Source organism: Salvia miltiorrhiza, chromosome 5, assembly GCF_028751815.1.
Source record: "Salvia miltiorrhiza cultivar Shanhuang (shh) chromosome 5, IMPLAD_Smil_shh, whole genome shotgun sequence".
NCBI classification, from domain to species: Eukaryota; Viridiplantae; Streptophyta; class Magnoliopsida; order Lamiales; family Lamiaceae; genus Salvia; species Salvia miltiorrhiza.
In genome coordinates, this window is record NC_080391.1 from 21902103 (window position 1) to 21917597 (window position 15495).

Sequence of the window (15495 nt, forward strand, 5' to 3'; positions counted from 1 at the left end):
ACAATTCCTAGTTTCTCAAACAAATATCCTGCCAACATGGAAAAAGCATGCCCAGGTCACTTTTTCAGTCGTCATATTTTTTTGGATATGTCAATTTTACTACATATTGAAAGATGTTATTATTGCAACAAGTACACAACATGCCTATTTTTTTTGGAAATGATCACCTATCTTCTATTGGGGACATTCACAGTTCCACTCAACAATATGCCAGTGTCACATTAGTTGCATACATAGAGTTCCATTTCTCATTTAGAATTTATTATTTTTACATGTGATTATTGTACACATTGTACCTTGTCATTGTTGGACATAAGGTATCATCAAATGTTCGAAAAGCTTGTTGCTCGAACTATGTTATTTTTCTACTTCGACACAATTTGGGGTATATAGAGTGAACTAGAGGATTTGGCATCTTGTAATATATCATTCAATTTAATTGATTTCAGGTTTCAGATGCTTTGTGTTTCAGTTGTTGTTCTCATTTTCTGTGTCTGATTCTTACTAAGGTTTCTAATTTTTGTTCCAAACGACACCATCTGATGAGATATTTGATTGTGCTGCGTAGATTAAAAACTTATGGGACATTGTGCCAGCTGTTCCTGGGGATAGATTTCTGAGCATGCTGCCGCCTTGGCATGCATATGAACGAGCTTGTGAGTATTTCATATTTACTCTTGGAATTGAGCACGTATATACTACAGTCAAGAACCTAAGGGTATGTAATTCATCCTTCGTCACCAAATGCTATAGCATTATCAAGTGGCTGTTTGCTGATTACATCAGGTTAACTATAAATCTACTTTCTTAAGTGAATAATAATAATTTGATAATTTATTTGATTGCAGGATGATTTGCGCCGATACCAACCTCATTATGTTATTTCTGTTCCCTTGGTATATGAAACACTTTACAGGTGAAGCTTACCTCACAATTTTTCTTTCCCAATAAGTCTATCAAATATTTGAAGGGAATGAGAGTCGGGAATGTGACTTCCATACAGAACATCATTAGAAGGTCCACTAAGGTAGACTCTTCCCCAAAAGCTAGGTTATAGGGAAGTCTCTGAGACAAAAACAATATTTTTGAACTCGAACAGTCGAACCGGACATCGAACTGGTCATTTAATTGGGCCAGTGGTTGACCAGGCAGATCACCCATTATTTCAAATAATACAAATGATTTTACCAATGCAAAGTAAATAGAATTTCCTTAGCAATATTTCTTCCACATTAAAGAATGTATCGTCATGTCAATGAAAATAAAATGTACTCCCTCCGTCCCACTAAAAGTGGCCTATATTCCATTTTGGGCCGTCCCCACTATAAGGGCTTGTTTCCATAAATAAAAAAAAATTAACCCTTAAAAGGTGTAGGCCCTACCACTTTTAACCAACTTCACCTTCTCCTTAATTCTTGTGCCAAAAAGTTTTGAGCCACTTATAGTGGGACGGAGGGAGTAGAACTTAGGACGCTAATAACTACTCCCTCCATCCACAAAATTATGGCACTTTTGCCATTTCCGGCGTCCACCAAAAGTATTGCACTTTTCTTTTAGTTCATGGGCCCACATCTTTTCCTTATTTTTTATCCTTACATATACCCCTTATTTCCGGGTTGCCCTTCCATGATGTTATGGAGCCTGCTCTGGTACCACTTGTTAAAACCCATTAAGTGGAACTCGTACAAGTTTTTATAAGCCCATGCTAAATCCCATGCTTTAGCAATGTTAGGCTAAAGAAGGATCAAAATTGAAGATGTACATCTGGTAACATTTATGAGTTTCTTGAAGCGCTTCACTTTGAAAAGGAGACAATCTACTAAATGTTAGTAAGGGTAGAATGGTGATATGGATCTGCCTCCATGTCTTTTTTTGTCAGTATCCTCGATTGATATCTGTCATATGGTGACATCTTCACTTTGCTTCTTCATCATGATGAATAATCAGTGGCTAAATTAAGAATTCCAACTTGGTGAATTTCTGCATAACAAGGTCACTACCAAATCAGATTCTGGTAACCACAAATGGCGGTAAATCTGAATATGTTCAAAGTTAAACTAGGATTATTAACCCATTGCTTCTTTAAGTGTGTTGCATTTTCCCAACCTTTCTGCCATTTTAGCTCCAATGAATTCCACTCTTTGTCATAGATGATCAATCTTTACTTCATATACTGCAGTGCGATCCAGAAGCAGATCAAAACTAGTTCAGCTGTTCGTAACTTGTTGCTCTTTTATTCTTAAAGATCAGTTTCACATACATGGAGGCAAGAAGAATTTATGAGGTATCTTAAACTGGTGTTACTTTTCAAACCTGTTGCAATTATGATGATGGTAACTCATTTTGGTAATATCGGAACATACATATTTGGGCATCTATTTCAGTTGCTCAATATGATATTCCTAATTCAACTGACTAGGTTGCTACAAATAATGAGTGATATGTCTTGCTTACTTTTGTTTAAATTTTTCTAAGAAGTGTAAATATGCATATTAGATCTTATGAGAATATTGTGATCATCAAATATGATCTCTGATAACTACTTATTTTCAGATTCTTATTTTTTTTTCACCTTAAGTTATACATCTCAAACCGCAATATTGTCTGACAGCTCAAATACAACTCAAATAAAATTTGATGGTCGCTATGTTCTGATGAAGCAAAAGATCTTAAACTGAAATTTTTGCTATCTTCTCATATACTTCCATCATATATAAGATTTGGACAGAGATATGATTTGTTTCTGATTTTAAACATTAGTTTTTTAAGCCCATGTTGGCAGCCACCGATATTTTAAATTGCATCCCCTAAATAACCTCTTTTTCTAGAGCTAATCTGCAAAATCTCTCTAAAGCGCAATATGTTATCAATTTGAACATTTGTAATCTGGCCCTATAAGTGGATGAGGTAATGCTTTAAAACTTCTAGGCTTGTATGCTGTGTACTGGTCTTTTTCACTTTCCTATGCAAACCTGCTCAAAACCAGTAGTTTTAGCTTGAATGAAGGCAATACTGGAAGAGCTTCTGCAACTGTGTTGTATTCTAGTTAGCATAGGGCCTATAGTTTCTTTCTTCAGTGCCACTAATCTTAAAAAGGCCTGCTTTGGGTAGATGACTAGGTAACCAAATATCTTTTGGTTTAAAGAGCCCATGTCCTTCCAGCAAAGGCTTCTTTCATCATTGTGTTACCATATCCCACATCGGTTCCACATGAAAGAGTGGAATGGTATATAACCCTTGACCCTGGTTTTGGGTTAAGTTGGGACTCCCTAACTTATATGCCCAACAATTTGGTCCAACCTGCCGGATCAGGACGTTTACGGGAGTGTTAACATCCCACTTATTTAGATTATTATAGAATTTTTTTTATATACACATAAGTTAAATTTTAATAATAATAATAATAATAATAATAATAATAATAATAGTGATTATTAAGCGAAAAATAGATTTTGTAGTCCTTTATAGATTAGGTTATACTCCCTCCGTCCCACTTCAATTGGCACTTTTACTTTGGGCACGGAGATTAAGAATAAAGGGTTGTGTAAAGTGGGTGGGGGCCATTTGTTTAATGTGTGTAGAGAAGGTAGGGACCACATACTATATTTGGAAAGTGCCAATTGAAGTGGGACAAACAAAAAGGCAAGTGTGCCAATTGAAGTGGGACGGAGGGAGTAATATTTAGTCAAGAAAGCAATTATTATACTTAAGTCATCAACAAGGAATTTACGCCCTTAAGAAATTTCAAAGAAAAATTTTCAGTGTGTAAGGATCGATTAATTAATAAGTCTAGAGGTTTGGCCATAAGTTATATAAAGATAGAAAGTATTTAGAAATTTTTTCAGTTTGTTAAAAATTAGGGTGTTATAGGGAGAGGCTACCTGGGGAGAGTGCCGCATGACTTCAGGGGCTAGATGGGCGACCGGCCTGGGTCGATCGAAGGCTCCTCAGAGTGAGAGCCATCCGTTGATGCTTAGTCATAATGGGGGATGGATTGTTACGATATTCCACATCGGTTCCACATGAAAGTGTGGAATTGTATATAAGAGGGGGTCAACCCTTTACCTTTGACCATGGTTTTGGGTCAAGTTAGGACTCTCTAACTTATATGCCTAACGGATTAAAATGCTGAGAGGTTGAAAATGGTGATGAATATTTTGTTCACTTTTATACAGTTTGAATTTTGAAAACAAATGTGAAACTGGAAGATGTATGTTCTGGTATTATTGTTGTTGCCTTTAAGTGAGCCTATTCACCATCCGTTCATTGCTTACCTTAATCTTGCCTGACTTCATTTTCATGCCCATTTCCTCCATATAGCATACTTCCAGCTGATTCCTTCTTATCAAATCGCTACCCCAATAAAGTCCCTCAATGTTCTGCAAAATGTGTTGATTGAAATTGTTCTATATGGCGTTATATTGATGTTACTCGATTTTGATTTGTGCATGTTATCTGCTGTTACAAAATGTTCTTTGAGGTTCTGTTTCTGTTTTCTTTTTGAGTTGTCAGGGGTTCTGTTACTTGATATAATCTGTTAAATAGTTTTCCTATTTGCAGTACTGCATTCTAATTTTCAGTGCTGCGCTATTTTGTTTTGTTGTCTGTTCCTAGGGGAAATGTCTGACCAGAAATCTTGAACAACCTTCCCACATTTCTGCAGTGTTTGACTGGTTATGGGCAAGGATCATTGTTTTAATATTGTGGCCACTACATATATTAGCAAATAAAATTGTCTATAGCAAAATTCAATCCGCGGTTGGAATTTCAAAGGTTTGTGTTTCATATATGGCTTTGTAGACCTTTTCTTTAACAAATCATCAAGAAGAAGACCATCAAATTCCATTTACAAAAAAAATCTTCGAAATTGGCAGGCTGGTATAAGTGGAGGCGGCAGCTTGCCCCCACATGTTGACAGGTTCTTTGAGGTGAGATGTGCGTTTTGTTTGGTCAATGCTACCATGGATCTGGATCAAATTTTAACTTCTCTATGTTTTATTGACACAGGCTATTGGAGTAAAAGTTCAAAATGGATATGGCCTAACAGAATCATCTCCTGTGGTAGCAGCTCGAAGACTAAACTGTAACGTAAGTAACATGATTCTTGCATTAGAAGTATATGGAATTTAGCATTGCTAAATAATTATAAAATGATGAAGTTTAACCTTTTTGTTTCGTTATTCTGTGAAGTGATGCTGAATTAAGGTTGTCACAGGACTGGAGTAGAGGCCGTTTCGTTTAATGTACTTCTTTTGGGGATAAACTTGATTTGATTGAATGCTGGCCTTACTTATTTCAAGAATTTTTTCTTCTTTTTGAGAATAACATAGTTTCTGGAAAGACCACATCTTTTGAGAATGGAGAGTCAAATAAATTTCTTCTTACCAATCTAACAAAGACTATTAAGGAAAAAAAAATTAAAAAAAATACTTGTGGCCTGCCAGGATTATGAGAAAATAATAACTGCTTTTCTGGAAGTGGGAGCGTTACATAGGATTGAAATTTTGCAGCAATTTGTGCTGGCAATAATCCCTTGAGAAATTTTTCTTTTTCTTCTGAAATACCAGCTGTTCTGCAAACATGTGAACTTTGGAGGTGCTTGTGCCTTGTGGTGCCAATGAATGTTTTCACATTCCAAAAGTATCACAAATTGACAACTTCATGAGTTACTTGACAACTTCATGAGTTGCTTTCTAGAGTTACAAAAAATGCAAATTGTATATATGTCCATACCTTGCAGAGTGGAATAAATGTACTTATTGCCTAGAGCTTAAACAGTCTGATAGTTTTATGTTAAAAGCTATTCTGTTTCTTCTGATTTTCTGTTCTGGGAGAATATCTAATTAAGTTTCTGTAGAAAAACAAAACAGTGGAGGTTTTGGAAACCATACCTTTATTAAGGACTCTATTGAAGTCATTTATTGAAATTTAGTGTTATGGTTGTGAGTAAAAGTTCGCCATTTACATTCTCATCCTCTAAACCCCAATCTTTTCCTCCTCCAATTTACTGTATAAACAACTGAACATTTATGCATTTATAGAGTATAGAAAATTATCTCTTGTAAATCTAGTTTTGAATTACTATATTTGTTCTCTCTTGGATTTGCAGTAGTATAATTTAATTCCTAATACATTTTCATAGTATATATGTTCTTGTATGGCATATATCTTGATGATATCACAGCCTTAATGTTTGAAGGTTCTTGGTTCAATCGGACATCCTCTTAAGCATACAGAAATAGAAGTGTTTGATCCTGAAACAGATGTCGTTCTCCCTTATGGATCAAAAGGCATTGTCAAAGTAAGGGGTCCGCAAGTGATGAAGGGTTATTACAAGGTAGTTTCATCTCTTATTTTGGTATGTTGACATTACATATTGAGGTCTGCTCTCAAACAATTTAAACTTAACCTTCCAAATAGTGTGGTCATAAAAAGGTTTTGACAAAGGCTGAAAAGAACAGACTTTTAATCTTTTATGAGATAAGGATAGACTTCTCTTTGTTGCTTCAAAAAATACTTATCGGATAAGTTATGCGGTTATCCTATCTCCTACACAGAAATCTTATGAGTTTGGCCTCAAATGACCTAACGTGCACTTGAGGAATTCCATTGATGATTCCAAATAATATGTCTTTCAACGATACCTTGTAGATTTACATATTGTATTTTGAAACAGCTTATAGGCTGTCTGATTTGACTCCTTGCGTACTCCCCAAAAATAGGCTTTTTACATGGCATTTCATTGTATGTACTAAAGAATTATATAGGAAAAAAATATTCTTTTTTCTAGGGATGCATAGCCGAATCATTGTGTTAACTTTATGTTTTTTCAGGTGACTCCCCAAATCATGGCAGCTTAACATATATATCTGCAGATTTAGCATTCTTCAGCTCGTTGTTTGATATTTAAGTTAAATAGAATGGTAATTAACTAATGAATTTCTTTGATGTTCGATATCAGAATCCCTCCGCGACAAAAAAAGCTATAGATGAAGATGGCTGGCTGAATACTGGGGATATTGGCTGGATCTGTCCTCCTCATTCTAGAGGACGAAGTCGTCAATCTGGTGGGGTTATTGTTCTAGAAGGACGTGCAAAAGATACAATAGTCCTTTTGACAGGTAATAATCATTATATTAACGGTTCAATATGTTTTGCTTTCAGTTTACATGCTTCGTTGAATTTAAATTAGAGTGAGATGAAGTATACCATATCCACCCCCCCAACAAAAAAAAAAAACTGAAAAAGAAAAACTATTCCTTTCTCAAAGAGGACTTAGAAACATTGATTGAATGTGTCGCACTTATAGGAGGAGTAATTAGATCAAAATCTATCCCTTTCTTGTTAACAAGAGTTAGAACAACTCGACACTTACAGAATTCACATTTATTCCAACTCATAAGTAGTGGTTGTGGCAGGTGAGAATGTGGAGCCGGCAGAGATTGAAGAAGCTGCTCTTAGAAGTAGCCTTATTCAACAGATTGTCGTCATTGGCCAGGTGAATATAATCAGTTTATTTTCAGATCGGCTATCTTAGCCATTTATTCCCTCTTAATAAAACATTAAGTACTAGTGCAAATGGGATTAGTATTTAAGAACATTATAACTCGGTATACAATAGAATTTGTATCTGAGCTTGATATGGTACCGATGATGTGCAGGATCAACGACGACTTGGAGCTATCATTGTCCCAAACAAAGAAGAAATCCTATCACAAGCTAAAAGGTTGGCTATGGTGGAACCTGATGTTGCAGAGCTTAGCAAGCAGAAACAGACTAATCTACTGCATGAGGAGTTGAGAAAATGGTGAGAAAACTGATTCAACAAAGTTCCTTATTTCATTTTGGATAACCAATGTTTTTTGTCATAAACCAAATACAAAAAATATCTAATACCTTCCTTTTGGGGTTCTCAATCTCAAGTCAGTTAACAAATAACTGAGCTCCAGCTCGGATATATATAATTCTAGGAAAGTAATATTTTCTGCTCCAACAGCTTCGGACTCTGTTTTAATGATAAATTTAGGAGAAAAGATTACTAGATTAGTACACATATGATAGAGTGTTTGAAGGATTACATGATCAAACAAGTCCAGAATAGCTTGATCCATCAAGTATGGTGTGGATTAGGCTACACAATTTTATCTATCTAAGCTGTCAAAGTAAACGTCCCCAAATAGTATGAAATCTAGTGACAGGAGTATGTAATTTTGCTTTTCTTGCAGGACCTCGGACTGTTCGTTTCAAGTTGGACCAATCCTGGTGGTTGATGATCCTTTCACGGTAAAACTTGCTTGCATCAGTATCAATAGTTAAACATTTAGGTAAATCTACCATTGAATGCATTATTGATCATAGTTTATGACTTCCGACTCCACTGCAGATTGATAGTGGTTTAATGACTCCTACCATGAAAATTCGAAGAGATCGTGTCGTGTCTTTGTACCAAGAGCAGATCGACAACTTGTACAAAGGAATTGTCTAATAGACGTTGGTTTTGTGTGTGTCTGTCTGTGTGTGTGTGTGTGAGAGAGAGAGAGAGAGAGACTTTAGCCTTCTGGTAGTTAGAATTAAGAGGGAAGAAGAATCCTATACATAATCACAAGAATTTGTAAGAAATAAAATTTATTTTATATGTTTCTGCTGCAAAGTATGTTTGCGAGTATCATAGTAAAGACTATTTATCCAGAATAAATGGAGTTGCTAATAAAATGTTGAGAGGTATCTACTTATTGTTGCAGTGATTTCGACTATAATACAGAGTTTTATAATTTTTTTTGAAATTACAAGAGGTATTAGAATAATCAGTTATGCAATCCGCACGCAAGTGGATCTCACCACCACCCAAATGGTGGGAACATCACCGCATGCTAGGCGAAAAATGTCATGCGTGTGGGACCTCAACACCAAACAATACAATACTACACGTAAGTGAGAATACAGCACCACCTAAAGTATATTAACATCACCGTAAGTAAGCGGGATTAAACCTAAGACTTCTAACAAAGGAGAGTCTTTGTTTGGTCATAAATCAAACTAGTATTATTCTACTTTTAGGGCTTGTTTGATACGTGGTATGGGATAAGATGTGATATATTTGACTAAAATGTCTTTTATTATAAAGTTAATATATCAAACTAGCTTATTTCTTATAGTAAATTAAAATTTACCCACTCAAATAAAATTTTTAAAAATTACCCACTTTTTTGTGTTAAAACTTAAAAAATTACTCACAAATACATCATCAATTCATCACAAATACACTACACATTTTCAAAAAAAAATATAACATATCTCCTATCTCTCTTTCTCTCTCCTCTCTCTTTTTGTGTGCGCACTCTTTCTCTATCTCTCTCTCTCTTCTCTGCTCTGTACGCACTCACCTCTTTCTCTTTCCTCTTTCTCTCTCTCTCATCTTTCTCGCACGATCTCTCTCTCTCCTCTCTCTTTCTCTTCTCTCTATCTCTCTCTCTCTGTACCACACGCGCTCTCTCTCATCTCTCTCTCTCTTTCTCTCCTCTTTTTAGAAAGGAATTTTCTCCATTGGTGAGATCTGCTGATAAGGAAGTGGATCTGTCAATCCAGAATGATGAATTTGAATGGTTTGCTGATTTCGAGTATGTGAATATTACTATGTTGGATGAGGACGAGTTGCTCTTCGCCGATCTCGATGAGTTACAGGAATGTTCCACCGTTTTCCGCCGTGGGATGGTGTAGAGAGAGGTGGAGCAGAGGCGGCCGAGATTGGCAACCACCGGCTGAGATGACGATGTGCCGCCTGCCCCGAATCTGTATTATTCGAAGATAAACTTTTTTTAAAAATATTAAAAAAGTGACATTTATTACAAAGCGCTCATCAACTTTTAGAGATGTGATAATATCATTTTATTTTTATGAAATTTGTGTTCTTGAATTCACCATCGAATTTATAAATTCACAATCAGATCTATGAATTCACGATCAAATCTATGAATTCAGAATTTAATGTTCTTGAATTCACAACTAGATCTATTAATTCACAATTAAAACTAAAATTCACAATCAGTTTGGTGAATTCACAACTAAAAATAATGCTAGTCATAAATTTAAGTTTCAAAGCTTGAATTCACGACTAACAATTTCTAGATGTGAATTCATTTAAAACTTGAATTCACGATTATACTATTACTAATTATGAATTCACGACTAACATTATTTCTAGTTGTGAAATCGATGTATAAAACTACTATGTCTACCCCGCCATTCTCAAAAAGTTTAGCAAAAGTGAACATCACAAGTCTCTCTACACTTAGAGTATACCAAGACAAATACCACAATCACATGATATATAAGGACAATAACCCCCCAACCAAGCCGACCATGCCAGAAAATATCAAAACAAAAATACATAAGTCTTAGAAAGGTCTCCAAATCAAACACGAATACAACAATAACAACATAAAGCATAACAAGTTCACAACACAAATAGTCTAAAGGCACAACACGCTCGTACATAGTCGAATAATACAAGGAAAAATGATGCAGTCACTCACCGCCAACATCACCATCATCATCGGATGCAGTGCCATCACGAATAGACAAGTACTGATGGTACTCCTTCACCCAGCCACTAGTATTCCACTGGTCCATCTGCCCGGCAAGGAACTGCTTAGCCATCTCCCCACGGGAGCAAATAAGAGTCTTGGCGCAGGCATCATCCATATCATCCTTGATTGAGGCCTCCGAATATTACTATGTTGGATGAGAACGAGTTGCTCTTTGCCGATCTCGATGAGTTACCGGAATGTTCCACCGTTTTCCGCCGTGGGATGGTGTAGAGAGAGGTGGAGCAGAGGCGGCTGAGATTGGCAACCACCGGCTGAGATGACGATGTGCCGCCTGCCCCGGATCTGTATTATTCGAAGATAAACTTTTTTTAAAAATATTAAAAAAGTGACATTTATTACAAAGCGCTCATCAACTTTTAGAGATGTGATAATATCATTATGAAATTTGTGTTCTTGAATTCACCATCGAATTTATAAATTCACAATCAGATCTATGAATTCAGAATTTAATGTTCTTGAATTCACAACTAGATCTATTAATTCACAATTAAAACTAAAATTCACAATCAGTTTGGTGAATTCACAACTAAAAATAATGCTAGTCATAAATTTAAGTTTTAAAGCTTGAATTCACGACTAACAATTTCTAGATGTGAATTCATTTAAAACTTGAATTCACGATTATACTATTACTAATTATGAATTCACGACTAACACTATTTCTAGTTGTGAAATCGATGTATAAAACTACTATGTCTACCCCGCCATTCTCAAAAAGTTTAGCAAAAGTGTCAACATCACAAGTCTCTCTACACTTAGAGTATACCAAGACAAATACCACAATCACATGATATATAAGGACAATAACCCCCCAACCAAGCCGACCATGCCAGAAAATATCAAAACAAAAATACATAAGTCTTAGAAAGGTCTCCAAATCAAACACGAATACAACAATAACAACATAAATCATAACAAGTTCACAACACAAATAGTCTAAGGGCACAACACGCCCGTACATAGTCGAATAATACAAGGAAAAATGATGCAGTCACTCACCGCCAACATCACCATCATCATCGGATGCAGTGCCATCACGAATAGACAAGTACTGATGGTACTCCTTCACCCAGCCACTAGTATTGCACTGGTCCATCTGCCCGGCAAGGAACTGCTTGGCCATCTCCCCACGGGAGCAAATAAGAGTCTTGGCGCAGGCATCATCCATATCATCCTTGATTGAGGCCTCCATCTCTGCCATCATCTTCTTCATCTCCGCCACCGAATCCATCACCGATTGCAGCTCTTGATCCTTGGCAGCTAACTGCCCACGAAGAAGACCCTCCAGTGCAGACCACTCATTCTGGGCCTTATCCATCTCCAAGGACAGAGAGGACTTCTTCCTCTCCAACTCGGCAACCTTTCTCTCACCCTCTTCCAAGGAGTTCATCATAAATAGAGAATGTTGATAGGCCTACACGTGAAAAAATGTAAGCAAATATAACAAGTAAAAATCAAGGAACAAACTTGGATTCTAAAAACTCAACATACCATCAGAGAATGACCACATGCCATACGGGCCATCTTGGAGGACGTCACAAAGTTGGCCAATCGGGCCTTATCCTGATCCAACAGAAGCTGCCCAAGCTGCTCGGACAAAACATCATATCCAGTATGAATAGATGCATTAGCAGGAATGCTAAAGTGAACAGATCCATTCTTCCAAGCAGGATCATCCGACTCAAGAGTCTGCTTTGTCTTCCCACGGGTCGGGATAACTTGGTCAAGCGACAACACATCATCACTTACAGCCTCAGCATCGCAAGAACTAGAGCTCATCGTCTACTTCTTCTTCTTCTTCTGCCGCTGCCTGTCTAAGAAACCCCATATGATTTGTTATTCGTGCACTCAACTTGGTACTTGGGGTTTGACATCCAACGATCTGCATAAGCCCGCTCATCCGATGTCAATTGACCCAAGGTGGGATGATGGAGAACTTTCCCGTCATTCATGATTTCTAAAGCCCTATAACATAATATAATAGTAGAATCATGACGGGTGGGAGGAGTATAGGTACCTTCTTCACACCCGGCCTGATGGCTCCAGACAGACGTCTAACGTAGGTTGTCGTCACTTAAGATAGCCTTTCACCTACGATCAGCTTTGGGAAAGCTAAGAAATCGGTAAACCCACTCAGCCAGATGCAGCGTGATAGGAGGATCTTGATGGAGTCGACCTGTAGAGAAGATGGGCAAAGGTGTTAGCATCACAAAGAGGATAAACATGATACTACAAGCAATTAGATCAACTAGAACTACTCACTTCCTTCACTCCAAGCGGATGGAATAAACATGTCAGCAGGCACACCCAAACTATCATAATTCATAAGATATACTTTGATGTCCACTTTTTTTCACCATCACCCATCGGTTCAATAAGGGCATCCCTGTTGGGTCTTACCTTCATACAAAACCTACCCGAACCACGATTTTCCGACAAAGAATACGAGTATAACACATCATATACATTGACGTCAAAGCCATGAAGCTCCGCAAATACTTGGAGACTCAACAGTAACCTCCATACATTCGGCATGAGTTGGTATGGAGACAAGCAATGATAGTCGCACAACTCCAAGACAAGCCGGGGTAGTGGGAGCCGACTCTCCTGTTTGAAAATAAACTCACACTACAATAAAAATTGGATTCGACATCGCATATACAACAATGGTTTTTGTCAAAGTCTATGGTCGTACTTGTTTTGTCTGTGGTCTTTAAGCATGAAAATATGTCAATAGAAATTAGACTTATGCGTCTGTTGTTATAGATGGGTTGTTAAAAATAATCTATTACACTGGACCCAATAATCTAGAGTTATATTTATGATGTTATTTTTATAAAAAAATGAATTAATAAAAAAATATTGAAGTTACACCCTTTAAAAAGAAAAACTATCAAAAATTCTCTCACTACCTATTTTTCAAAAATTATATATGAAATAAATTCATTATTACTTTATAAATCAAGCGTGTCCATTTTATATTAATCCAATTCAAACCAAATCAATAATTATTAAACTTCTTTTTCTCTCCTAAAATTAACGACTAAGAATAATTTAATTCAAATGGAAGGAAATTCATACTACTTTCCCTAAGAGAATATATTGTTATCTTAATTAAATACTCCCTCCGTCCATGAAAGAACTTCCTAGGAGGGAGTGGCACGGGTTTTAAGAAAAAATATTGTTGAGCGTATTGAGAGTGGATAAAAGGTAGTTGAGTGTATTGGAAGTGATGACAATGTGTTATAATTAATATTGGGAGTTGTGAAAAGTGAAAAGTAAGAGGATTATAAGTGGTGGGGTATAGTCCAAAAATAGGTAGGAAGTTCTTTTGTGGACGTCCCAAAAAGGAAAGATAGGAAGTTCTTTCGTGGACGGAGGGAGTATAAAATAAATATGTTATCTGTTTTCTTAATTCAAAGTATCAGAAATCATTTGTGCGCTCTCGTCAAAAACTGATAGGTGGCAAGCAAAGTAGCATCTAGAGCATGCAATGTATCCCAGTCAGGTATCCTATATTTTCGGCGAAGCCTCCTCACCATGTCAGCCCGGTTTATGCCCGATACCATATTCTCTTTGCTAACAAACGAAGGTATATGAATAGCATCCAGTATAGGCCCCTCACTATCCACCCCGAGGCCCGGACTTCCAGACGTCCCCTGACAAACAGAGCTACTTTGTCGTCGCCGACCACTTAGGATACCCGACGGAACCTCTATATCGTTATCATCCTCATCATCCACTAAATTATACATTCCGCTAGCAAAAGCTGTCGACCATCCCCGATTTTGTGACATAGTGATTTGACCCTAAAGTATGGCAACGTCTAAGTTTAATCAATCCAGACCATCCAGACCCAATCCGACAATACAAGCACATCAAGTAAAAGAGAAGATAACTCAATCCAAAAGATCTAGACCCAACCCGACAATACAAGCATATCAGGTAAAAGAGAGGATAAATTGATCTAGACCATCCAGACTCAACCCGTCGCATTATTAAATGTGCACACAAGCTAACAAGACATACATGCTAAGTATACATGACCAGCAACATAAATATAATGGAGCACAAGTGCTCACTAGAACAAAGAGGTCCACCCGTATCACCTCGACATCCCAGACCACCCGATAAAGCATTTTCAACAATACATTTTCTAGCTAAGTATACTTAGACAAACACCATATATATGGATCAACCCACTTCCTACAAAAACAGTAGATCAAAGCTATCCTAAGGCAAAACATAGCATGCTTACATAAAATCATGTTCAAAGATATGCGAAGTAACACTCGAAGAACAGCAGAGGGAAAACCAACCTTCCCGAAGCCTTCAAATATGCTCTCTCTACTCTTGATCTCTCCAAGCTCTCCAATTGCTTTCAAAGTGTTTGTGAAAAATGAAAGGCAATCCCCTGTTATATAGATGAATGGGAGCCCGAATTTGCGACACTTGTCAACCATCTACAGTGAATAACAAGAATCGAGCTATTCAAACTAGCACAAATATGTCACAATGATTCTAGCCATCTAGAGCAACCAGGACGTCCAGGATATCTAAGATTTCAATATGTCACAATGACTCTAGCCATTCAGAGCATCCAGGACGTCCAGGATATCTAAGATTTCAATATGTCACAATAGCTCTAGCCATCCAGAGCATCCAGGACGTCCAAAACATCCAGGATATGAGCATATTAAAAGCTATATTAGCCATTCATGACATGTAGGATATCAATATGCCAATGTAAAAATTTTCATCAAGTGCATCCAGGACTACCCGGATGCACCAAACGCTACGCTCCAAATTTCATCTAGCGCATCCAGAACTACCCGGATGCACCAGGTGCTATACTCCAATTATGCGAAACGGGGTGACTGGGCATCCA

At 37.1% G+C, this 15495-nt stretch overlaps 1 protein-coding gene across 1 annotated transcript; it reads left to right on the plus strand.

Moving 5' to 3' along the window:
- Positions 1 to 568: 568 nt before the first annotated feature.
- Positions 569 to 8695, plus strand: LOC130986723 (probable acyl-activating enzyme 16, chloroplastic). The gene is given in 13 exon segments (XM_057910216.1): positions 569 to 718; positions 849 to 916; positions 2180 to 2217; positions 2220 to 2284; positions 4615 to 4773; positions 4875 to 4928; positions 5008 to 5088; positions 6200 to 6337; positions 6962 to 7121; positions 7419 to 7498; positions 7662 to 7807; positions 8226 to 8283; positions 8384 to 8695. Coding segments are annotated over 13 exon segments (1245 nt in total). The 5' UTR covers positions 569 to 622; the 3' UTR covers positions 8486 to 8695.
- The last annotated feature ends 6800 nt before the right edge of the window (positions 8696 to 15495 follow it).